Consider the following 25,244-nt stretch of genomic DNA (forward strand, 5'->3'; position numbering starts at 1 on the left):
AGCTAGTTCTTTAAGGTTCAAGGCTATCCCAGGAAGAAAGTCCCCCGAAGTGAGTGAGAGCAGAAGGGTCTTGTTGGCAAGAGGACTTCTGCAGCCTAAAGAATTTTACAATATCGTCTTCCCAGCCTAGCTCATTGGTCTAACTCTAAACTATTAAAGTAGTGTTAATGTAATTAAGCAGGGAAGCGTTTAAACTAAGGTGGCTCTAATGCCTAAGTAAGCAACCCAAAAATCTAAGCCAAAGCTATTGCACAAGAAAGTGAAACTTAAGCACAACCAATAACAAACAGCCAGCAAGGCTTTCCCAATAAGGCAACTGCTTAAGCTATAGCCAGTCAAATAATTTATTTGCTTTGCTTCAGCATCTTGTCTGTAAAAACCGTGCCCACAGCTCCTGTCAGGGGAGCACTCCTAACCGCCTTCTGTGTGGCACTGCCCCAATGCAACCCTTGTGTGCGCAGATAAACTCTTGAAAATAATAATGTGTTTCAGTTAACCTTTCAATTGTAGGAACCTATGAACCTCAGGGTGTAAGAAAGGGAAATAATAGCATTTCTTGATCGATGCTTCTCTGTCTCTGGATCTGTTTTTGTTCATCAGTTTATGTTGTTCATTATAATCTGCAAATGAGTGAGATCATGTGATATTCATCTTTCTCTGACTGACTTATTTCACTTAGCATAGGGCTGCATGTCTTTGAAGGACTGACCCAAATGCACAGGCCTGTGATGGAGTCATCATTGTTCTAGCATTTGCTACAGGATTAGCCAAGTATTTTATTTACATCTGGGCCTTTGAGTAGTTCCCGAGACTGGGGAAATGAGAATTACAATTTATCTTCTTTACTCTTACAGTGAAACCCCTACCTTTTACATCTTGATAAACTCCCTGTATTTGCCAGTATTACATCTTCCTCCCCACCTTGCAATCTGTTGTTTATAATTTGTTATGGTCAGGAAAGCCACAATCTCGGATTTCTAATATTGGATCTACAATAAAAGTAGTTTTTGCCTGAGGGTTTTGCCTACAGAAGGCATATGGGCAACAGACATTGCTGTATTTATTTTACGATGTAAGACAATTGTATTCTATTGTTTTAAAAGAACTTTAAATTTTACATTTCAATTATAGTTGACATTCAATGTTATTTTGTATAAGTTTCGGGTGTACAGCACAGTGGTTAGACAATCGTATACTTTATAAAGTGTTCCCCTACTATTGCCAGCATCCACCTGGCACCATACATAGTTATAAAGTGTAAGAGAATTTAAAAATTGATTTTTGGTCTGTAATGTGTTCCAGGATGGCTAAGATTGCAAAATAAATTACCTTGAGATGAATAAGGTGTTACTGTAAATGGATTTAGAGGCCCTGAAGTCACCAGCTGAGTGCTGATCTGATGCATACCACTCAAGTGCTTGATCAGAATGGACACTTTCCGAGCAATCTCATCCCTTGGAAAACTGAGTGCACTTGTAAGATTCGTCTATCGAATGTGCCCTCCAATAATCTAATTGAAATTAAATTGTAGGAAAGATGCAACCCTAAACTTAAAAATGTTATTTCTGTTTTTGTTTTTATTCTTGAAACTTTCCATGTGGGGGAAAAAAAAAGTTACTTTGAGTTTTTCTTATGACCCTTGGGGTTTCCCATTATCTGCTAAATATTCCTATGCCTTCATACTGTTGCTTTTAAAAAGGTTTACAAGTAAAGTAAAAGCTAGAATAATAACCTCAGAGAAACACCAAACAATCTCAAAAGAATGACTTTCCCTTCCCAGACTCATGAGAACAGTAGTACGGGGCTCCTCCCAGCACAGACTGGACAACGTAATTATGTCTAGATACATAGAGAGAAGTGCTATGGAATTCCCAGTCACTGTTGGGTAGTAATTGCTGGGTTAGTGCCATAAACTTGCACTAACAAGTGACTAGAAAGAATGGGTGGCCTGTGGCAGCTGTGACCCTTGCTATTTGTCATGTAGTCCTTACACTGTATGTAAAATTATGCTTCAAGGATGGCTACTCTCCAAATTAAGTATTTTTATATGTCTTTACTAGAGGCCTGATGCATGAAATTCATGCAAGAGTAGGTCTTCCTTCCCACGGCTGCCGGTACCGGCTTCCCTTTGGCACCCGGGATCTGGGCTTCCCTTGCAGCCCGGCTTCATCTGGACGTACGGAAGGATGTCCAGAAGGATGTCTGGTCTAATTAACATATTACGCTTTTATTATTATAGATTCTTATTTAGATCTGTGAGGCATAGCATTGATGACCATTCTCATCTTTTTAAAGCTCTTTCTGTTTTTGTACTTAGCTTCTAATACAATTTCCTAACTTGGACCAGTATCCCTTTACTAACTTCCAAACAATCCATTTCTAGCTTTATATTTCAGGTGTTCACTCCTATTTTCTGGGTTACTGAAGCAGCCTTAAGACTATTCTTCCTTCTGTCTCTTCCCCATCCCCAATAGTCCAATTTACCAATTTCATATTAATCCTCTTAAAAGCGCCTTTTAGTCCAGCCAGTGTCGCTCAGTGGTTGAGCATGGGCCTATGAACCAGGAGGTCAGGGTTCTATTCCTGGTCAGGGCACATGCCCAGGTTGTGGGTTCGATCCCCAGTAGGGGGCAAGCAGGAGGCAGCCAATCAGTGATCCTCTCTCATCACTGATGTTTCTGTCTCTCCCTCTCCCTTCATCTCTGAAATCAATAAAAATATATTTTAAAAAGAGCCTTTAAAAAATCTGCTCAAAAACCATCAGCCTCTCCACACAACAGAAGACTATGTCATTAGTTTTTTCTAAGCTTCTCTCTCCCTTCATATCTTCTTCTGTTTCTCTGCCTTTCCCTTCACCCCAGCTAAACTTGCAGATCACAAAATCATCCTGCCCTTCTCAGGGACTGTTCACCACCAGGGATACCCACCCTTCCTTTACGTCTCAGTACAATTTCTAACATCACCTGGACCTGGGGGCAGGACAGGAGAAGAAAAATTAAAGGCCAGACAAAGATGAGGAAAAAAAATCCATTATTGCTTCTTCACAATTGAGGGTATTCACATAACAAGCAGTGCTTTTTGGAGCCCTTCTTAATTGTTTAGGTTCCTTATTCCTTAAGACATGTACATTAATTTTTGTATGAGACACATTATTTCCCAGAAATGCAATGCTTTTTATGAGATGGCTAACTCAGCGAAGAAGAGATAACCTCTGTTGAAAAACTGGCTCAGGGAAATATATAAAGAATCTCCTCCCTACCCCATCCTGCTCCTTAATCTTAAAAATCAGAGAACTTTAAACTTGAAATGGGCCTGGTAGTCCAATTTTCAAATATTGGAGGAACACCAAGGGTCTGAGAGACCCTTGGACTAGTACCCCTTTAATAGACTTGAAGCCCTCTGCACTAAACAGGGTTCTTGCTCACAGGAATGCAATCCGGCTAGTTTAAGTAGAAAGAATTTTATGACAGGGTAGTAAGAAGTTACATAAGCTCCCAACACAACACAAGAATGTTCTAGAGGAAATCTTTTTTTTTTTTGGAAAATATATTTTTATTGATTTCAGAGAGGAAGGGAGAGGGAGAGAGAGATAGAAACATCAATGATCAGAGAGAATCATGGATCGGCTGCCCCCTACACACCCCACAATGGGGGATAAAACCCACAACCCAGGCGTGTGCCCTGACCGGGAATCCAACCATGACCTCCTGGTTCATAGGTCGATGCTCAACCACTGAGCCATGCCGGCCGGGCTTGAGGAAATCTTACTGTTGCTGCCACTGCCCCCACTCAGCAACTATGATGCCAACGACCAGACTAGCAACCACAGAAGAACCTAATGCCTTTGCTGCTTATCCTACACTTCCACACAATCAAGTCTTAGACAATTGAATCTGCTGGACAGAGGCCAGAGTATGAGTAAAATTCTAGCTGCAAGAGAGTCTTGAAAAGGCACTTTCAGAGTTGGCAGCCTCATTAGTACAAGAAGTATGCTGCAAGGCGGGTAGACTGGGTGTCAAATGAACCAGCCTGCTGTATCTACCCCATACACTCATCATAAACATATGAGTTTGCTTCTGTCATGGATAACAAACTGGAAAATGAAGCCCCTGCTAAGGTTCGAATCATATTTCAGACACTACTTACATAACCTTGGATTGTCACTTCTTATCTGTGCATTTATTTGGTCTATAAAGGGGATATTTGTAATTCTTAACTCCCCAGGGTAGCGTGAGGATTGAGTGCATTGAAATATAAAGTGCTGGGAACACTGCTTGTCACATACTATATGCTCGATAAATGTTAGTTATAATTACTTCTAGGACATTGTGGCTTTTTAAAAAAATGTATTCTGAACTAAGATCTATGGGTATGTTTATCAGAAAACAAGTTGTATGAATTACAACAAATGGGACATAGGATCTTTGCAAAGTACTAATGAGAATTTCCTCTCTAGACTTTTTGCCAGGTTGCTTTTGTAACGTTGCTTCTAAAAAATGGAAAGAAACCTGTCATCAACCTGCCTCCATTTAGGTACCTGTCACAGCCTATCACTGCTCTCCTGGGTCAAGTAATGAGAGCTTTCAGACACCTTTCTCCATTGACGGAATTGCACAGTCCTGCTCCAGGATGCTAAATTTGAGTTCTGAACAAAAATCTATATTCTATCCCTGAAAAAAAAATACACAGAGTCTAGACTGAAACTAGTGCCAGAAATGACATGCTCGCTCATCTGGTTTCCAGTCATAAATTGAAGGACAGTAAAACAACCACAAAAGCTTTCAACCCCTTCTAGTAACATAGACAACGAAATCTCCATCTGTATAGTACAAGAAACGAAATTAGGGCCAGCCCAAAGACAAAAGCCGCCCTGGATTTTGTGTATTACCTAAAACAGCTCCTCCTGCCATTTCTAACAAACTCTGCTTGTTAGAAAGTTCTTTCACATGAGGCCTGACATCTGTCTGCTGATTTGAGCCCACTGGCGGATTCTGCACACTGGTACTCTATGAAATCACTCCCCCCCCCCCCCCCCGCCTCCTACACACACACAGAGCGTTGCAGTCCTGGGCGAGCAGTCAGCCAAGGACGTGCAGCTGCTTAGACGAGATGGAGCATGGCGCTGTCATTAGGACATGGGCTCGCAAACTCCCTCTTCCTCACTCTGCAGGCTCGGGGAGGTGCCTTAACCTCTCTATGCCCAAAGTATTATCTGTAAAATGGCTGACAATAATTATCCCTACCTCACTGCATGGGGAGAACAGTAGAGAAGATAATGTAACAAACATGGGTTATTCTTAATGATGTCATCACTATCACCATCATCACAGACTCCAAATTGTTCTTACAGCTAACTAGCACTTTTTAATGGAAACGTCCTTCTGAGAAAAAGTTCTGTTTTTAGCTACCTTTAGTAGGCAGGCTTCATTTTGTCAGTCTCTTCCTCTGTGATCCTTAGAAGTTTGCACCCATCCTCGGCATGTGACTTAATTCCTCCCAGAAGCCAGTGAAGAATTCTCCCTTGCCCGTTTGTTTGTGCTCCATACTTCTACTAATTCCACTTATTACAATAACAGGTATGGGAGCTCATCACACTTCTGGTTTATACTGACTTTATGGACATATAAAATTCCCAGGTCTTTTCCTGAGGAGCTTCTGTTATGCCAAGTATCTCTCCTATAGTTTATGGGTGACTTTTTTTATCCTAAGTGTTACATGATAAAATAATTCTGCTTAGGGGCAACTTTGACGTGGCTTGTGTGATTTATGGGTTCAGACCCTTTAAGAAAATAGGATAAACCAGATAAAATGATCCCCATGTTACTGAAAAGTCCAATTACCTATTTGTGTCCTCCCCTGGACTATGAGCTATATGAAGCCCCAGTGCCAGTCTTGATCATCTACTTATCTTTTGACCCAAAGTGTGCACTTGATACATGGTTAACTGCTAACCTCTGTGCAGTACAAATATGACTTCCCCCTTTGTTTTAATCAACCATGTGTAAGACGATCTTGATATATTTGCAAAAATGGCACCAATTTATTCATCATGCAGTCTTTCGAATAATGCATGACGAGGCCCACATCTGGTTTATAACCAATGCTTCAGGTGAATGCAATCTTGTAGCTGCCTAGAGGATGTAATACATGTCATCAACAACACTTTCCCAAACTAATACAGCATGGCTGATTACAGATACTGAAAACAAATTTAGATGTACAGAAGCCAGTGGTGTTAACTATGTAAAATGTATGGAGGTTTTATGTGAATTTAAAAATAACCCTCATTCTATAACCTAATTCAAATTCTGGTTAACAGTGTTCTTGCCTCGTTTTACACAGCAACTCAATAGATAACAGCTGCTTTTTATAATCATTTATTATTAATAATGGGAAAACATGATTTCCATTTAAATAGACACATTGAAATGAAATGAAAATGCTTTTCAGAGATATGGTTATCAAACTTCCCTTCCTCATATCAGACTCCCCAACCTCATACACCACCAAAACACACACACACACACACACACACACACACACACACACACACACTCACACACCCTATCCACTGTAGTTCACAGAACTAGAGCGGAGAATTTGGAGTAGGGAAGAAAATAGAAGATTGCTGGGACCCTATGGCTGGGCTGTGGGACAAAGTGCTATAATCATAATCCTGGGTCATGTGGAGGAGGAGGCCAAGGCCCCAGCAAGTGAATTAATGCTACATATTCCACCTGAATGTTTTAAACATTAAGGAATCAGAATCATTGTTTTAACTTGTATAAAAAAAAATGGTCCAAAGTTTACATGAATTGGATTCAACAACTAACAGTAAAAGAAGCATGACCTTATATGCTGACAATGTTCCCCTCTTGTGAAAAACAAGTTAAAAAAACAGCTAAAACTGTTAGTTAAATATTATTAGAGAGACCTCCTGCATGTCAATTATACCCAAGTCATGGTTTTTGGCAGTCACACTATAAATCTAGACTCCAGAGAGACAATTTTATACCATCTGTTCTCAAACTTGAGCGTACATCAGAATCAGCACAGGGCGCGATCAAACACAGATTGCTGGATCCCACCCACCCTCCGGACTTCTGACTCAGTCAGGTTGAGGTAGAGCCTCTAAGTTCCCGAGTGATGTTGATTCTGCTGGCCCAGGGACCAACCTCACTTTTTAAAAAAAAATATATTTTATTGATTTTTTTAAAAAATGGAGAGGGATAGAGAGTTAGAAACATCGATCAGCTGCCTCCTGTACACCCCCCACTGGGGATGTGCCCACAACTGAGGTACATGCCCTTGACCGGAATCGAACCTGGGACCCTTCAGTCCCCAGGCCAATGCTCTATCCACTAAGCCAAACCGATTAAGGCCCAACCTCACTTTTAAGAACCTCACATTGTTCCTTACTAAGCTATTTAGTTTTCTTGTGGTCTTACTTAGGGCTAATTTACCCTGATTGGACCAAACATAGTCATACTCCAAAATCAAAGGTGCTATATAAACCATATGCTAGGTCACAACTGCTTTAGTAGAAGAATTTCTCGATTGAGAAAAAGTTATTGCCGAAGAGAGTGGGGTACTGAATGAGGCCAACTGCTGAGCTTGAAATGAATTGTGCAACTTACGCAGTGGAAGGTCAGAAAGAAAGTCAGACACCAGTGAATCAGATTAATGCCAAAGACATGGAAGAGAGATCAACCAAGTTTTGCTCCTGAGGACAACCAGATGACAGGCACTAAGGCACCACTGTATCATAACTGGCCCTCAGTTCCTGAGCCACATTCTCAGCTCTTGTTCAGCTCAGAACCCCTGACACTTTCTTGCACAGCTGTTTCTGTAGTGCAGTGAGCTTTACTGTGCAGCTTAGATACCTAGCTTCATTATTTCAGAACTATTCCTATAATAACATGTTCCAACTTCAAAAAGAGTGGGTAGCTTTCCTTGAAAGTCCAAGGAACAAATTTTTTTAAAAAAGACCTTAATTGTGACAGGTTGATGGGCTAGCTCTAACAAGATGATATTTAATACAGATATTTGCTTATGGTGAACCTCTAGCTCACATTTGATAACCACATAAAACCGGCAGAAACAAAATAGGTCAAAATAAAACACAATTAGCTCTTATTGCACTTACTAGAGGCCCAATGCACAAAAATTCGTGCAAGAGTAGGCCTTCTTTCCCCCGGCTGCCAGCACAGGCTTCCCTCTGGCACCCGGGACGCAGGCTCCCCTCCTCCCGCTGCCGGCAGACACCCGGGACCTTGGCTGGCTTCACCCTGGCCCCCAGCTTCCTCAGGAAGGACATCCGGAATGACGTTCGGAAGATGTCCAATCTAATTAGCATAGTACCCTTTTATTAGTATAGATAGTAATATACAACCAGAAAAAGAAGGTAGCAGTCCCGGACAGCAGTAGGTCAGCCTATACCTGGTTTTTCTGGTCAGTTATTACCATGGTTTCAGCAGAAGCAAAACCAAAGTAAGACATGCCCAGGGTAGAGCAGAAAGGTCTAGAAATCATTTAACTGAGAAGAGGTTAAATGAATCAACATGTTTAGCTTGAGAAAGGGAGAGGAGGGGAAGAAGATAGCTTTTATCTAATAATTTTAGTGCAGTCCCAAATAACATAAACTACAAGACAGATAGACAATTCCACAGTCTAAATTTGGGAAACCCAGATGACATAGCACATAGAACACTGCCTGCCCTTCATGCGCTCAGAAATGTTTGTTGAATGAATTGACCCAATAAAGAATTTTTAGAGCACCGAAATTATTTATCTGTTGTTTAAATGATTGCCTCTCCAAATAACTTGACTGTGGCATTAGTGTTCTTTATCAGACATTTGGGGAAATGTTGTATTAGACAGAGAATATATGGTGCTATGTAAAAATTTAAAAGTAATGATTAGTGTAGTAGTCTCAGACCCAATGGAGGTAAAAACTGATAAGAAGTAGAAGAGCCGCCCTGACCGATTTGGTTCAGTGGATAGAGCATCGGCCTGAGGAATCAAGGGTCCCAGTTTCGATTCCGGTCAAGGGCATGTACCTGGGTTGCGGGCACAGACCCAGTAGGGAGTGTGCAGGAGGCAGCTGATCGATGTTTCTCTCTCATCGATGTTTCTAACTCTCTATCCCTCTCCCTTCTTCTCTGTAAAAAAATCAATAAAATATAAAAATCAAAAAAAAGAATTAGAAGAGCCCAAAATCATAATGGGTAGCCCACTAGGCTGAGAACTCACAGGAAAAGTTTTGAGGAAAGGCTAGATTACCACTTGTTAGGATTTTTGGTGATGGGATTCATGATTTGGGTAATTAGCTGAACTAGATCAGTAGTTCTCAGACTCTTGGATTTAGAGAACCATAAATTTGAAAATTAGAACTGGAGGCCTACATTTTGGGCTAACACACTTCTGCTTTTATTACATAATTATCACATATTATGACTTTTATTTAATAAGAGGAAGGCCATTTTATCACTAAATAATTATGGAGGACATGATTTCAGACTAAAAACTTAACAAAATCAGACCAATATTATCTTCATTTTTCTCATTTTGTAAAAGATGCTTTATCTCAGCCCATGTCCATGAACCCTTACTTTATGACCGATGCCCTCTATGACTTCACAGCTTCTTTCCAGAAAATTTCCACTGATTTTAGGCAAGTGACCTGTCAATGTTGGACAATAATTTATGATGATGAGAAAAGGCTCAGAGACAGTTAGAAAGGGCAAAAGATGACAGAACACGAACCTGAGGAAATTTCTCCAAAGTGTAGAGGTTAAAAATCAAGAGCACAGAATAGAAACAAAGCGATTTTATATTCTTAAATATCAGAAAAATTCTCCTCTTAGCTCAAATGAATCAGAGCTCTAATTAAGGGCTGAAAATATATCCACAAAACTCTTCTATACCCGTGACAAATGTCTGAATACATTAGACACAGAATAACCTTATGGCAGTTGAATCACATCACCTCATGTTCCAATGCTGGGTGTTGTTTTTTTTTAAACCAAAATCTTCCCACCCATACTATAGATCAGTGGTTCTCAACCTTCTGGCCCTTTAAATACAGTTCCTCATGTTGTGACCCAACCATGAAATTATTTTCGTTGCTATTTCATAACTGTAATGTTGCTACTGTTATGAATTGTAATGTAAATATCTGATATGCAGGATGGTCTTAGGCGACCCCTGTGAAAGGGTCGTTCGACCGCCAAAGGGGTCGCGACCCACAGGTTGAGAACCGCTGCTATAGATACTCTCTCCATTACAATGCCTGGTGGGGAATCAGGCTGTGCTCTAGTGACTGGTCAGCCACTCATGAGTGCAAAGCACCTGTTGAGTGCCAGGTGCCAACAATGTGTAGGTTGACCTCATCCCTGTCCTAGTAGTTGGCTGTCCAGATACATTCTAACTGGGAAGCTGCAGCTTCCTATAGCTCATTATACATGTCCTCCTAATATTTAGAACTTCAATCATATTTATAACTTGCCAAATATAGTGTCTTGTATGTCTGTTTTATTCTCCAAATGCTTAAAAATCTGAAACAAATATGGAAGGATACCAAGCAAATCCTCACTTTAATAAAATTACTTTCTTGTACTCAGATGATATGAAAACCCAGAAGTAATAAATATAATGAATATTTTCACCAGGCCACTGAATTAACAGATGCTTTTAAAATATTTTCATGTCATCATCTTTATAGTCATCTCAAATATCTAGGTACTTTTCCATACAAACTACTAGAAAAAATATTGCAGATTGCAAAAGATCATTAAAATTTTAATAAGCTTCATTCTATGCAAATTTTATATCTGAATACAATTTTATGATACTGTGAAAACCTCAGGGAAAATGTCTAAGTAAAAATACACCCAGTGACATCAATTAGCTTGAATTTAAATATTTTTTGTCACATTCATGAGAGCACTTTGTATCAGTAATCTAAAACCAGAGTAGTTAACCTAATCTAATTTTTTTGTCAAATGTTGGAGTAAAACCAATTTTCAGTTACAGCAGGAGTCTATGAAGCGAGTGTGCATAAACTTGTAAAAAAACATCTGGAAATATATGATCCTCCTACATGAAATTTATCAGTCCGAAAAGATGGTGGACATCTCAAAACTGCAAGTTCTCAACTGAAATGGGGAGGCCTGAGACATGTGGGTTTTTAGAAAATCATCTGTTACTGGGCTGCTTTGAACACTTAGCACAAAAGTAAAATCATATACTATTTTTTCTAACCAGTCCTAGAACAAGAAAAAATGTTCACTTGAGTTCAACTGGTATCTCTAATGAATAGTTTTAACTCACCAAATACAATTTATGTGACCACTGTAAATGTAAGTGTAAATGTGAGAGCATTTAGCTTTCCAAATTCTGCATAATCAAAGCACATTCCAAGGCTCAACACCTAGTCATCAGGATACACAAATATTTTCTAATACTTGGAAGCAGCATTAACAATTAGCATTGAGCAATTAAATGATTTTGGCCATAATAAAAAATGAGTGCTGAAATACTGAGAGGCAACATTATCACCATCTGATAAATAAAATGTAAAAATAAAAAAGAAGGAAAATGTGTACATGTTAAATATTAGTAAAATAAGTAGCAGAGAAGAAATCAATGTACCCCTGTAGAGATACTTCTTGAACATCAAATGGTAAAGGTGCATCCAGGAAGGATGGACTAGCCATGCCTCCTTATATAGGCAATGGCTTGCATAGCTCTAGTAAAAAAAAATAAAAAAGAATCCACTGGGTTGAATATTATATGCTTGCAAGACCATTTGATACCATTCTAGGCAATACAATCATTTTCAAACTTCTCAACACACTGAATCTACAACTCCATAGTGCCAAATGAAGATAGCAGATATCTGTGATCTGGATCATAAACCATTGACAATTACTTTGGGTTAGAGCTGGTTTGAAATAATTCCCAGTACACCAGAAGTTCCAGACCTTTTGGTTGTATGGTCCAATTAAATTAAAACACACACACACACACACACACACACACACACACACACACACACAATGGGGGAGGAGTGAGACCAACATTGTGTTTCCAACTTTTGTCAAGTAAAAATATTAAAAAAGAAAAAAGAACCTAACTTCCATTCTATAACCAGTAGCATAAAAGAAACCATAGTCCCATTTGTTTATTTTTTTTTCAAGGAAACCATCAACAAAATGAAAAGGGAGCCCACTGTATGGGAGAACATATTTGCCAATGATACATATGATAAGGGGTTAATTTCCAAAATATTTAAAGAACTCATACAACTTAACAAAAGGAAGACAAACAATCCAATTAAAAAGGGACAAAGGGCATAAATAGACACTTCTCCAAAGAGGACATAGAGATGGCCAAGAGACAGATGAAAAAATATTCAAAGTCACTAATCATCAGAGAGATGCAAATTAAAATGACAATGAAGTATTACCTCACACCTGCTAGAATTGCTACCATCAATAAATCAACAAACAATAAGTTCTGGGAAGAATATGGAGAAAAGGAACTCTAGTACACTGCTGGTGGGAATGTAGACTGGTGCAACCACCTTGGAAAACAGAGTGGAATTTCCTAAAAAAAAATAAATAAATACTGCCATTTGACCCAAAGATACCACTTCTAGGAATATATCCTAAGAATCTCAAAACACCAATCAGAAAAAAATATACACACCCTTATGTTCAGAGCAGTTCTGTTTACAATAGCTAAGAACTGGAAACAGCCCAAGTGCCCATCAGTAGATGAGTGAAGAAAAGTGGTACATTTACACAATGGAATACTATGAAGCAGAAAAAAAAAAGGATCCCTTACCCTTTGAGACAGCATGGAGGGACGTGAAAAGTATTATGTTATCCAAAATGATCCAGTCAGAGAAAGACAAGTATCACATGATCTCACTTATATGTGGAATCTAATGAACAAAATAAACTGATGAACAAAATAGATAGAGACATGGAATCTTACAGGGAAGGGAGAAGGGGTGGGAAGAGATTAACTAAAGAACTTATCTATATATATAAAAGCCTAAGTGACCATTCAACCATTCGACTGTTCAACAGGTAGCTATGACACACACTGACCACCAGGGGGCAGATCCTCAATGCACAGGCATGGAAACATGGAACAGACTGATGAATCTTAGAGGGAAGAGGGGAAGGGGGGGGGCAGTTAGTATTTGGATGGATGTTATATTACATTTGGTTTCTCATACATTAAATAACCAATATAGAATAGACACTTCATTGCTTAATGCACCTTTGTGCTTATACATTGAAAATAACCTTAAAGTTTATGGTGTGAGGGAAGAGATTTCAAAATAAATGTGAAACCTAAGTTGGATATTTGATAACCTATTCTCAGTTTTCACAATTTACAAAATCACTCCTTGATTCAAGATGAAATATTTCTATAGATGAAATATCTCTTCTATTATGTCCTTATGTATTCATAGATATGAGATTTGTGGACTCTTAAAATGATTGATAATGAGATACAAGCTATATTTGTGAAAAATGTTTTTCATTAACCTCTTTTTTCTTTCATTATTAGATCTTATTAATTACATCTCTGAGTGTTTATATTACGAATATAATATAAATTGTTTTCATAAAATTTGAAGGTCAGTGAGACGTCCTTTTGAAATAGAAATTAGATCAAGACCGCTCTCAATACTCACTGAACTTTGCTAAATTTGAATTTTATGTAAACTTTGTCTATAACCTAATAAGTGAGGACAAAGTTTCCCATCACATTTGAAACATAACCCAGTCTTTCTCCTGACCTACTTGGTCCCTGATACCTCCCCAAGCTCAGTTCCTGGGACTCCCTCCCCCCACTCCCTGCCCCCACTGGCTATTTCCACTGAACTGGCTTTCTTGATGGTTCCTCAGATGGGTACAGTTCAGCCTTAGGGCCTTTGTCCTTCCTATTCTCTGCCTGAAATGGATTCCTCCTCCAACTTGTAAAGCTCATTTCCCTCTCGGCTTAAATACCACCTTGTCCAACAGGCTTTTCCTGACGATCATTCTTTTCACTCTGCTCAATTATTCTCCAAAATACATATCACTAATATTATAAAACATATTTGCTTATCTGTTTATATCAGTCCCAGCACTAGATTGTAAGCTTAATGAGAGCAGGAACTTGTGTTTCATTCATCATTCTACCCACAGCATTGAAAATTGCACATGGTAGGCACTCAAAAAATTTGTTGAATGAAGAGATGGGTGAATATAAATGTAAGAAAATATCTCCTCATTTATATGAAAGTGTAGTGACAGCCTATATGCAATTAAACCAGGGGTCCTCAAACTGCGGCCCGCGGGCCACATGCAAATACAAATATTGTATTTGTTCCCGTTTTGTTTTTTTACTTCAAAATAAGATATGTGCAGTGTGCATAGGAATTTGTTCATAGTTTTTTTTTAAACTATAGTCCGGCCCTCCAATGGTCTGAGGGACAGTGAACTGGCCCCCTGTTTAAAAAGTTTGAGGACCCCTGAATTAAACTATACTAATTCATCTCTCTAACTGTGCAGGGATTATTTTTAAATTACTCTGAAACTCATAACAATGAACCTATGAACCTATTCTTTAAAAAGGAATGTAAAACCAAGTATAAATGAATGAATCTCTTTCATTGAGCATCTAATAGAGTTAAAAAGTATGTGTGTTTTTTTGTTTTTGTTATCTCAATTAAACTGGAATAGCTTTAAAATCAAGGTGAACTCTCTTCACAATCTTAAAAACAAGTAAAAAAAATATACAAACAATGCCCAGTTGGCATGGCTCAGTGGTAGAGCATTGACCCATGAACCAGTATGTCAAGGTTCAATTCCCAGTCAGGGAACATGCCCAGGTTGTGGGCTTGGTCCCCAGTGTGGGCCATGCAGAAGACAGCCAATCAATGATTCTCTCTCATCATTGATGTTTCTCTCTCTCTCTCTCCCTTCCTCACTGAAATAAATAAAAATATATTTAAAAAATACAAACAAAATCCAATAAACAAACACAAAAAGATGATGGGGGATATATATTAAGATAACACAATCATTGAACATGTTATGTGCCATTGGAAAAAGATATTTAAATTTTATAGTCAACTTAATTTTGGAAATTACATATCTTGGCCTACATAACTATTTAAATAACTAAGATATTTTCATAGACCATTCACTGGTGTTTATCCTAATGGTTAAGTTCAAAAAGGGTAACACTAGCCTAAGGTGGGAATGGACAGCCCAGCTTTATGTTAAAGCTTCTACAATAAGGAAATATTGCTGTGATCATTCACTGTAATTCTTTCACAAGAGAACAAATTAGGATTCCTCTGAAAATGATGAAAAGACATATTTTAAAACATATGTATAGTCCTAGATGATATTCAAAAGGAAGATGATACATGTGACCCATTATGAATCCCTGAAAAGACTTGTTTATATTTTTTCCCAATACTGACTGTGAATTGGTGATCACCATTCAACTGTTTCTAATGACTTGAGATCAATGGTGGGGTTGGGAAGAAGGGCCGGTCAAGGTCATAGGTGTAGGCTTTTGCTACGAAAGACAGTGAAACTAATTGGTCCCTGTGGGAACTGAACCTGCAACCTCAGATTCATTAATTTCACAAGCAAGCAAACTTCTCTAAGCGGACCAAAAGTTACCAAACAATTTTCTTCAAAATGTGATTCATGTTTAGATGGTACTAGTGTTTAAGAACAAAAGTAAATTGTTCTGTTTTAGTAATTTTTTATTTATTCAAGGAGAAGTAATTTGAGGTAGCTATATAGAGAAAAACATCCAAGAAGTTTCCTATAAATGTTTAATTTTTAAAAAGCTATTTTTAAAGGCATAGAGCACAAAGCCAAAATGGTAAGGGAACTCTACAATCATAATGTGTTTACTTAAAGTGTCTAGCCCAAATCAAAATAGTATTAATTACATGAATAATGAAGCGATTTCTATTTGAAAAGGCATAATATGGATAGAAATACATATTGGAACTTTTCAGAATTCAGTAACTTCACTTGCTTCCAAACCATCACACTATAACTTAAAGTGTTATGTAATTTTGGGGACACATTTTTATTTCTCTTGAGTTTTCATTTAGGCTATATTATTCTCTCCTCGCTGCCACTCCTATGTTATTTGTTCCTTACTTGTTCTTTAAAATCAACTTACTCTTCTTCTAAGCTCTGGATCAATCCTTCACCAGCTGAACGGCCCCGCTTACATAAGGATTAAATTTTAAGCGCTCAAACCCAGTCTCTCTTCCCAGTACCTAGATATGTTAGTCCTTCATTCAGCTTGCACTTACCATGCTGAGAAATAGAATACGTTGCCAACTAAGGTTTTCCTATCACTTGGAAAGTCTCGTCTTTATTTCAATTAGAAACATTAGCTTTATACTTACATCTAGTCGTTCCCTTTTTTCTCTCTTCTCTAATAAAAGTCTATTGACAATTCTGACTTACCTCTTACTGTAAAACTCAGGGTAAACCTTCCCTTGCAATCTCCACTTTATCCACATTTTCCCGCTCTATGGGATCTGATCCCTCCAAAAATAGAGATAATTCAAGTCTCTACTTCCTCTGCTACTGAAAATCCTGTCCCCTAGAACCTGCCTGTTTACAGTGTAAATAGGGCCAGTCGTTTGCAGAACAGTGGATAAGGCAACTTTTGAAGAAAAATACTGATTTTATCCCCTCCTTAGAGTAAATAGACTGCCTCTCTCCCTCCAGATTTTTTTTAAAATAAGTCCAGGTGCCATCGAATGATAAGGAATAATTCACTTCTTCATTTATTCATTGAAGAACTTAGATAAAAATATTATATATTATATGTATAATTTGACAAAGCAAAGTAGCTACACTTCTAAATTTGCATCTTTCTCAATTCTAGGATTCTAACACACTCTTACTTTTAGATGAAGAAGATAATTCCAATTAGTTCTCATCTCCTAGTAGAGTATCACTAAATTTGCCAACATTCATAATAACATTTTAAACTATAAGCATATTCATTAAAGACCATTCACTACTTCTAAATTTAGTCAATATAACAAAAATTGACACAATTCATACTTTATTATATTTCTACCCTCTGAGTACTTGGAATATTTTGTTGACAAATGTAAAATTCTAGTAGTCAACTATAAGTACATTATTTCATTGAGAATTATCAGCTGTTTTCAATCTTTATGAGGGACTAAATTTGGTGAAAGTATTAACATACATGATGGGCCTTTCATAAAATAAAAAAGGCGATGAATTGAGGAGACACTTTCTCAGAAATACAAATTTTCTCCACAGCCTTGATGTCAGCAAACTAGGGAGCTGCAAGCAGTGGTTCTCAACCTTCCTAATGCCGTGACCCTTTAATACAGTTCCTCATGTTGTGGTGACCCCCAACCATAAAATTATTTTCGTTGCTACTTCATAACTGTAATTTTACTACTGTTATGAATCGTCATGTAAATATCTGATATGCAGGATGTATTTTCATTGTTCGTGACCCACAGGTTGAGAACCGCTGGGATAGGGCCTTGCCATGTCCCCTAAATGGCACAGCACCATGTGACCCAACAATATTTAAATAAGTTTTCTCACTAAAGAGGCATTTATCATTGCAAAAAGTAAAATTTAAAAAAATACATGTGGGCCCAATCTAGATGGGTCAAGTAAATAATGCTCCTGCCACCCAAGGCCGCCAGCCTATACACGTGATGATGTCACCCTATACCCATGAAATACAGAGAAGGCCACAGACACTGTTCAGTGAAAACAGAAGATGTCAAAATATCATGTGTGGCCCAGCCGGTGTGCTCAGTGGTTGAGCATCGACCCATGAATGAAGAGGTCACCAATTCGATTCCCAATTAGGGGACATGCCCAGGTTGTGGGCTTGATCCCCAGTGCGGGGTATGCAGGAGGCAGCTGATCGATTATCTTTCTCTCTCCTTGATGTTTCTATCTCTCTATCCCTCTCTCTTCCTATCTCTCTAAAAATCAATTTAAAAAATCATGTAAAAAATCATGTGTGGTTTGAGTCTAGTTTTGCAAAAATATGTGCATATATGTAGAAAGAAATATACCTAAGCATAACTGTTTTTCTATCAATGGTATGATTTAGCTTATATTTTATTTCTGCTTTATAATTTTCTGTAGCATCTGACTCTTTGTAACCAGCACATTTCTTTATTTTAATAACTAAACGCAAGATATATATTTGTTTTTGTGAAAAATAAGCCATTTCTCCCCAAGCTGGATAAACAAATGCCCATTGTGTTCCCTAAAAACACCTGGAACATACCTTTTTAGATTACTTATCACATTAAATCAGTCGTTTGATTACTTGGACTTCCTGGCTAACATATGGGTTCCCATGAGAGTAGCTGCTACTTTTCAAGGACTCTGCATCCGGTGTTCAGCTCAGGGCGTGGCACATGAAGGATGCTCAATAGAGTACTCCTTGCTCCTTGGCTTCTTACTTTCATCCAGTGTCTTCTTTCTCCCATCCCTGGCTCTAGTTGAATTACCTCCACCTCTGCCAGGCAACATATTGTCTCCCAGATACTGTGGGTCAAAAGCTAACATGTTTGCAGGCATCACAATGAAAACCAATTTTGGATCAACAGATGTCATTTGGCAAAATCAGTTGAGCCACTCCAAAGTCTGGTTAACATATGTACAGTCCACTAAAATAATGGAAGCTGAGGGTGCGGTCGGGTCTGGGAGAGCAGACAGGATGTGATTTGTTTGTGGAGGGTCTCTGTGAGATGGGCAATTGAAGACCATTTCAGGGGAATTATGGTCCAGGGCTGATAGCTTTCTGTGGTGCTTCTTTTGCATCATGATGGAAACCTGACACTTTCTAGCCTGGAGCATAACGAGTGGAACGAAGATTTACATTTTGTAGCTTACACTTTATGCGATTTTGGAAGTTCAACTAAGTTCCTGATAGCAACAGTTTCCTTACCCCCCCTAGGAAATTAGGGGGCTCCTCCCCTACCCCCACACCCCACCTTCAATACTATTCCAGTGCCTGGTCGTGTTCCCAGGTCCAGACACTTCCTTCCAGGATCTCTACATTGGAGGACATCAAGGGAAATCTTCCAGTTGGAAATGGAAACCAGGCTCTTGCCTTGAAGCCACGGGCACATAGCCAGGATATGGCTTTCACGTGGACTGTTTTCGATTTGACACGGGTAGCGGTTAGGTCCGTTGGAGTTTTTACATGGGTAGTGTAGTGGTTAGGACTGTTTTGGTTTGACATAGGCAGTGTAGTGGTTAGGAGCACCAACTAGCAGCCTGTATTCATTTGCTGACTCCACTACTCAATGGCTGTGTCACACTGGGCCAATTACTTAGTTTGCAGTGCTTAACTTTTCCATTTGTGGAGATGCAACTCATCATACTACATTCCTAATAAGCATGTGAGTTAATGTCAGCTAATGTTTAACCATTGCCTGGTGCATGGTAAATGCAATGTGCATGTTCACTCGATAATATTTACTTGGCTTAACGTATGTTTTTAAATGCTCTATATATGTTAGATATACATATGCATATATTTTATAAGATATGCAGTATACTAGTCTATAAGATATATATCTTATAATAAAATAGTTTTACAAGGAGGGATTGAGGATGATTATCAGGGGAAGAAGCACTGAAAGGCCTTCCACAAGCCCCTGGCATCACCATTTCCCTCTTCGCGCTACAGATACTGGAGCCTTTTTCAACTCTTGGTGCCTCTTCGTGTCTCCTGTTAATTATCTCGGCTGCCAGCAACCGTCCTCTCCCTGGGAGCAGAGCCTGGAACCTGTCCCCTGTGCCCGGGTGTCTGCAGCTGATCCTGCGCATCCCTCTCTCTATCTCCCAGCATCAGCTCCATCACTGTCTGCCTGGCAATTACCTACGGGCAGGAAGAAGCAGATGTCTGTGCTGTGTCACCAGGTGACTCCCGAGTCAGTTCCCACCACTCTCCTTAGCGGATCCACACTGCAGGTTCCTAGAAACCTGAAAGTTTCCGAAATTGTTTTTCTCTTTGAGATTTCCGTGAAAGGGCCAAATTACTTTATGTTTCTTTCACAGGCCAGACACATAACTACTAGAGCAAGAAAGTACTTATTTCACTAGATAAAAAGATAACTTGCTTCTACTGGGTATTTAAAAGCTGGGTGTATTACCTGATAACCGTAAACATAAATGTAAGTATCTTAACCTATATTTTCTAAATTCCTAGGTTGGTATGGGAACCACAGTTAGGCACCAGTCCCCCCGTTAGACCTGAGAGTTAAACTTCAAAATCAATACACGGACATGGTCAGGTACATGCCACGTCATGATAGGCAGACCAAACTGTTGGCAGAATAAATTCGGTTTTGACTATAAACTCAGAGCTGATGTTAACGAGAAAGCCAAGCCCAGGAGAGTCCGGCAGAAGTGGAATTCAGAAGAATGACAGACAAACACGGTGTTACTGTAACCCCAGGCCACAAAGAAGCCGCCCTGAGAAGCAGATGGAGGTGTCTGGCACATACATCCTTACTGACAGACAGGGCCTGCCAGCTGCAGTCTGTCCTGATTCCTTTGAACATTGAAAGCAGGTACCTTTCCTTGCTATGATACTGCGACCTCAGCCAAACTTCCCACTTAGATTCCCGACAGTTACAGACTGTGCTGGTCAGGCCAAATGAAGCATCCTGTGCACTTTCAACGTACATATCTTATTTTAAATTAATCATCTGTCAACCCACTTCTTTTGCCATGTCAGTATTTTTATACCTGAGTTTCTGGATTTTAAAACAGAGAGCCAGACCCTGGACTATAATACTTTCACAAAATGACATAGCTTCATCAGGCATTCCCAGAAAGAATTGATGAGTGACTGCTCACGTCTATTCAAATGTTTATAGGATGATGTTTTCCTAAATATAGATTTAAAATGTTCAGAAATATAGAAGAATTACAAAGGTTAATGTGAAAAAAAGAAGGTTAACAATTTCTCAACTGCATGTAAGTGAAATAAATCAACCATACCCGGTGGTGAGATACAACCTTCATAGCTGTGTTTTAATCTCCCTCTCCCTCTCCTTCTTCTTTGTCATCTCTTCACCCCTCCTCCTCCACTCCTCCTCCTCCTTCCCTTTCCCCTCCCCACCCTCCTCTCTCTCTTTTTCTTATTGGCTTGCAACCTGCTTTTTGAGAATTCACCTTGCACACCTATTTGCCAGCGGTATAATGCCTTTAAATAAATGTGTCCTTAATATATCCCAAGGGTTCAAAGGAGTTTGTAAGTCCTCTAGAAATTGTTTCGTTTTTACTTTAATAATAATATAAAAACATATTTTGCAGTAATAAGTCACAATTTAAATACTATTTTCCCTTTATTTTTACAGAATAGGTATTATCTTCTTTATATATTTTTTGTTTTTATATAACTCAGCAGTTTAATATCTGCTGTGGGTAAACAGACTGAGATCCTTAGCACTCAATAGGGATCCAAGAAGGAGTCCATAAAAGTTAGGTCCTTCAGAAACCCTAAGCAAATAATTCGACCCTTTGCCCTAAAGAAATTGCATACTTAACTAAAAATAAATATATGGAGCTAAGCTGCAGAAAGTACTTTTTAATTTGATGCTATCTCTATTTCCAACACAAGCTGAAGACAAGGATGAGATGGGCACTTACAAAAACAGAGACAATTACTTGGGGTTTTTTCCTTCACATGTTGAATACGGTAAATTTGCATTTCACTTCTTCAGCTTTTTGCATATTTTTAAAAAACCCAAAGTTCAACAAAATGTTTCAAACTCATCCCTGCTAGTATCATTCTTCATTGCCACTGAAAGTTGATTACTGGCTAGAAAAGTGTCTTCATACTTAATTTTTAAAATCATGAACAGCTTTTATACATAAACTGTAAATAAAAGATTATTCAGAATGCTAGTTCTTTAAAGATAGAAATTTATAAAGGAATTTTCTCTTCCATACTTGAGTTCTATTCAGTTGAATTTGGGTAGAGCTGTTGAAACAGGAATTCTGAAGAAAAGTACTGATGAGACAATATCTACCCCACCCCTCGAACCACCCTTATGGCTTGTTAGTCCTGTAGGTGAGGGTATAACCGCAGATAGGCACACTGAAAGGCTATTTAATTCCAGCTCCTCTTTCCCCTGGGTGTGCTGAAAAGAAAGGCATTGGATGTCACTGAAAATCACTGGTAGGCTTCACCCCTTCCCAGAGTCCCCGGATACCAGAATGCTGAAAGTGTCAACTTTTTAATTCTAGGTTGCTTTCCACAGCCTAACACAGGACAACGAGACTTTTCAAGTTCTCTCCCTGCTCCAGTTCTCACAGTACAACTCACAGAAGATCGCTCCATGATATATTCACGTGTGCCTTTATGTAATTACATTAGAAAGAGATTTACGTACCATGATAAATTAGATACAGACATTGCAGCAGTGCCGGGAGGAGTCTTGTGGAGCAGTCTTCTCTTGATTTCAGAATAGGGAGAGTAGGCCAGGTAGACAAGATCACTGGGAATTTTAGCGCTGCCACTGGAATGATGCACAAAGCACTTAGTCGCGCACAGTTGAGAAGACCTATAAAGAAAAGGTGGAAAGTCATATGTATAGTACCTGGCCTATATGACCTTTCACAGATTTATCTCATCCAGTGAATAGTGTTGTCATGTTATAAGACACTCAAAAGGAAGTGTGATCAATTTCCTTAAAGTACCAGGTATGTAAAAAAAAACCAAGGATAAAACAAAACCAACCCTATAATGAGCTCAATGCTTTCCTTTCAAAACCAAAGGAAAGGTTATTAACATGTTTATTCCCTGAAGTAGAGAATTCCTTGTTCATTCAAGGAAAGAACAGAATGTGAGTGTGTGTGTGTGTGTGTGTGTGTGTGTGTGTGTGTTTTAATATATTTTTATTGATTTCAGAGGGGAACAGAGAGGGAGAGAGAGATAGAAACATCAATGATGAGAGAGAATCATGGATTGGCTGCCTCCTGCAAGGCCCCCACTGGGGATCGAACCACAACCCAGGCATGTGCCCTGACCGGAAATCAAACCACGACCTCCTGGTTCATAGGTTGATGCTCAACCACTGAGCCATGCTGGCTGGGCCAGTTATTAGGTTTAGCAGAGTATTTGCCAACACAAAAATACTGTCCTTATGAGCACGCAAAATATATATACTATATGTCAGGTTTCAACACCAGGAAAACCATTATCCTAAATTTCTGGTTTGCCTTAATTCTGGGGGTGTGGGGCATCATTGCAATTTATGCTGCTTTCTTTGCATTAATGTATGGGAAAGCTCTGAAGCAAATCTGTAACATTTCTTTAAGAACTAATCAAGGCCTCTGAGGTCTGCTTTTGATGCTAACCTCTCCTTTTTGCTAACTTTAATTTTAACCTATATTTTTTTGGTAAACACATGCCTAGAAACATATGCACACATATGCAGATTACATTTATGTAAGTACATTTTAAAAACCACCAGCAAGTCCATTTTAGAGTGAGAAAGAGTATAATTAAACACCATAATTCCAGATTTGTGTGCCTCGGCAGAATGTAGGAAGACTATGCAAAGATATTTGATCCCAGAATCTTAGCTCAAGCCATATAACACTGTTGTGTTTGTCGGTCAAAACGGTCAAATAGTGTCAATGTTAATATGAGAGAAGAGTGGACCACAGCAGCCTCTTATCATGCCCCTCGGCCTGACTAAACTTTACACAGGCTGGGCTTCTGCCCCACACTGAGCCCCTGGCCTCCCTTTTCTTACAGCATTCACTTTAGAAAACTTGCAACTGTCAAGTCTTTCTCTGCCCCTTTGAGATATAAATCTTCTTCCAGCCTGTTGCCAGTTTTACAGCCCAGGAATGACTTGCTCAAGGGCCTGGGCACCATGCCTTTGAAACGCAACCATCAAAGGAGACAGTGCTGCATTGCCAAGTCTCTGTGGGAGAGCTGGAGCCTCACGTCCCCAAGTGCTAATTAGCAAAGGCAGTGGGAATAATCACAGTGACCTACCTCCCCTTAACATCCTCTAGCACTTTTCTTTTTTTAAATATATTTTTATTGATTTCAGAGAGGAAGGGAGATGGAGGGAGAGATAAAAACATCAATGATGAGAGAGAATCATGGATTGGATGCCTCCTGCATGCTCCCTCCTGGGGATCTTGCCTGAAACCGAAACCAGGGCATGTGCCCTGACAGGTAAGTGAACCATGACCTCCTGGTTCATAGGTGGATGCTCAACCACTGAGCCATGCCTGCTGGGCTCAGGGAGTACTTTTGTACAAGCTTACCCCAGCTGCCTAAAACACTCTCCCGCCTCCTGTTTCAGTGAGTTGAATTCTCTCTCTCTCTCCTATTGCAATAGTCTTGAGTTAAGTATTCCTTGCTTGTTGAACTCCAAACCACTTAATTTTCCTTTGAGAGGGTATTGCTTTGGTCCTTAAAGTTCAGGAATATTTCCTAAGATGCTGGCAATATTGGTAAAAAGTGTGATCTTTTCTCACTGCTTTTTTACTTGCAATAACTACTAACTTGGATTTTGATAAGCTGTGGATTATTTGTAAAATTAAATATTAGATCATTGAATTTTTCTGATTTTAAGCCTAGATGTTTGTAAGAATAAAATATTTGAAAAAAGTCATAGTGACCATTCATAATGATTATAATAATCACTCTGACATTCTTTATGTCATCTTTTAATTTTATTTGTATCTTATAATTATCTGATTTATTTCTTCAATGATATACACCCATCAGGCAATCAATAAAGTTTACTGAGTTGAATAACACACCAAAAAAGCCTATTGTGTTTACATTTTCCTGATGGGATGTTTTTTAAAGGCTGTGGTAGTGGGCCTGTTATTCTTTTAATGATATTCAAATGATTCATTGCTTATCAATGTAACCTCTTATCAATGTTTTCCAGGGAAAGCATCTTTGGGATCTTCAGGCAAGTTCTGATTCCTCTTGGATGCCTGATGTTTTCTATCCCCTCTAACTGCATGTATCCAAATCTTCAAAGGACAATACAAGACCCACAGATTCTATGAACTCTTGCCTCAGAGTTTCAGGTTTCTCGGACCTCCACTCTCCTACATCCAATTTAGCAATTAAAATGTGTACATAATTCTTCATGTATGTTATTTTTACTTACTTAAATAAAC

At 38.9% G+C, this 25,244-nt stretch overlaps 1 protein-coding gene across 3 annotated transcripts in view; it reads right to left on the reverse strand.

Moving 5' to 3' along the window:
* The window catches only part of OXR1 (oxidation resistance 1), a 265,270-nt gene that overhangs the window by 220,621 nt on the left and 19,405 nt on the right, over window positions 1-25,244 (reverse strand). For all 3 annotated transcript variants that reach the window (XM_023757782.1, XM_023757781.1, XM_023757780.1), the window contains exon 2: window positions 22,478-22,648. In XM_023757782.1, coding sequence (XP_023613550.1) covers window positions 22,478-22,648 — 171 coding nt within the window. The remainder of the gene's footprint in view (window positions 1-22,477; window positions 22,649-25,244) is intronic.

Source organism: Myotis lucifugus, unplaced genomic scaffold, assembly GCF_000147115.1.
Source record: "Myotis lucifugus unplaced genomic scaffold, Myoluc2.0 scaffold_114, whole genome shotgun sequence".
Lineage (NCBI taxonomy): Eukaryota > Metazoa > Chordata > Mammalia > Chiroptera > Vespertilionidae > Myotis > Myotis lucifugus.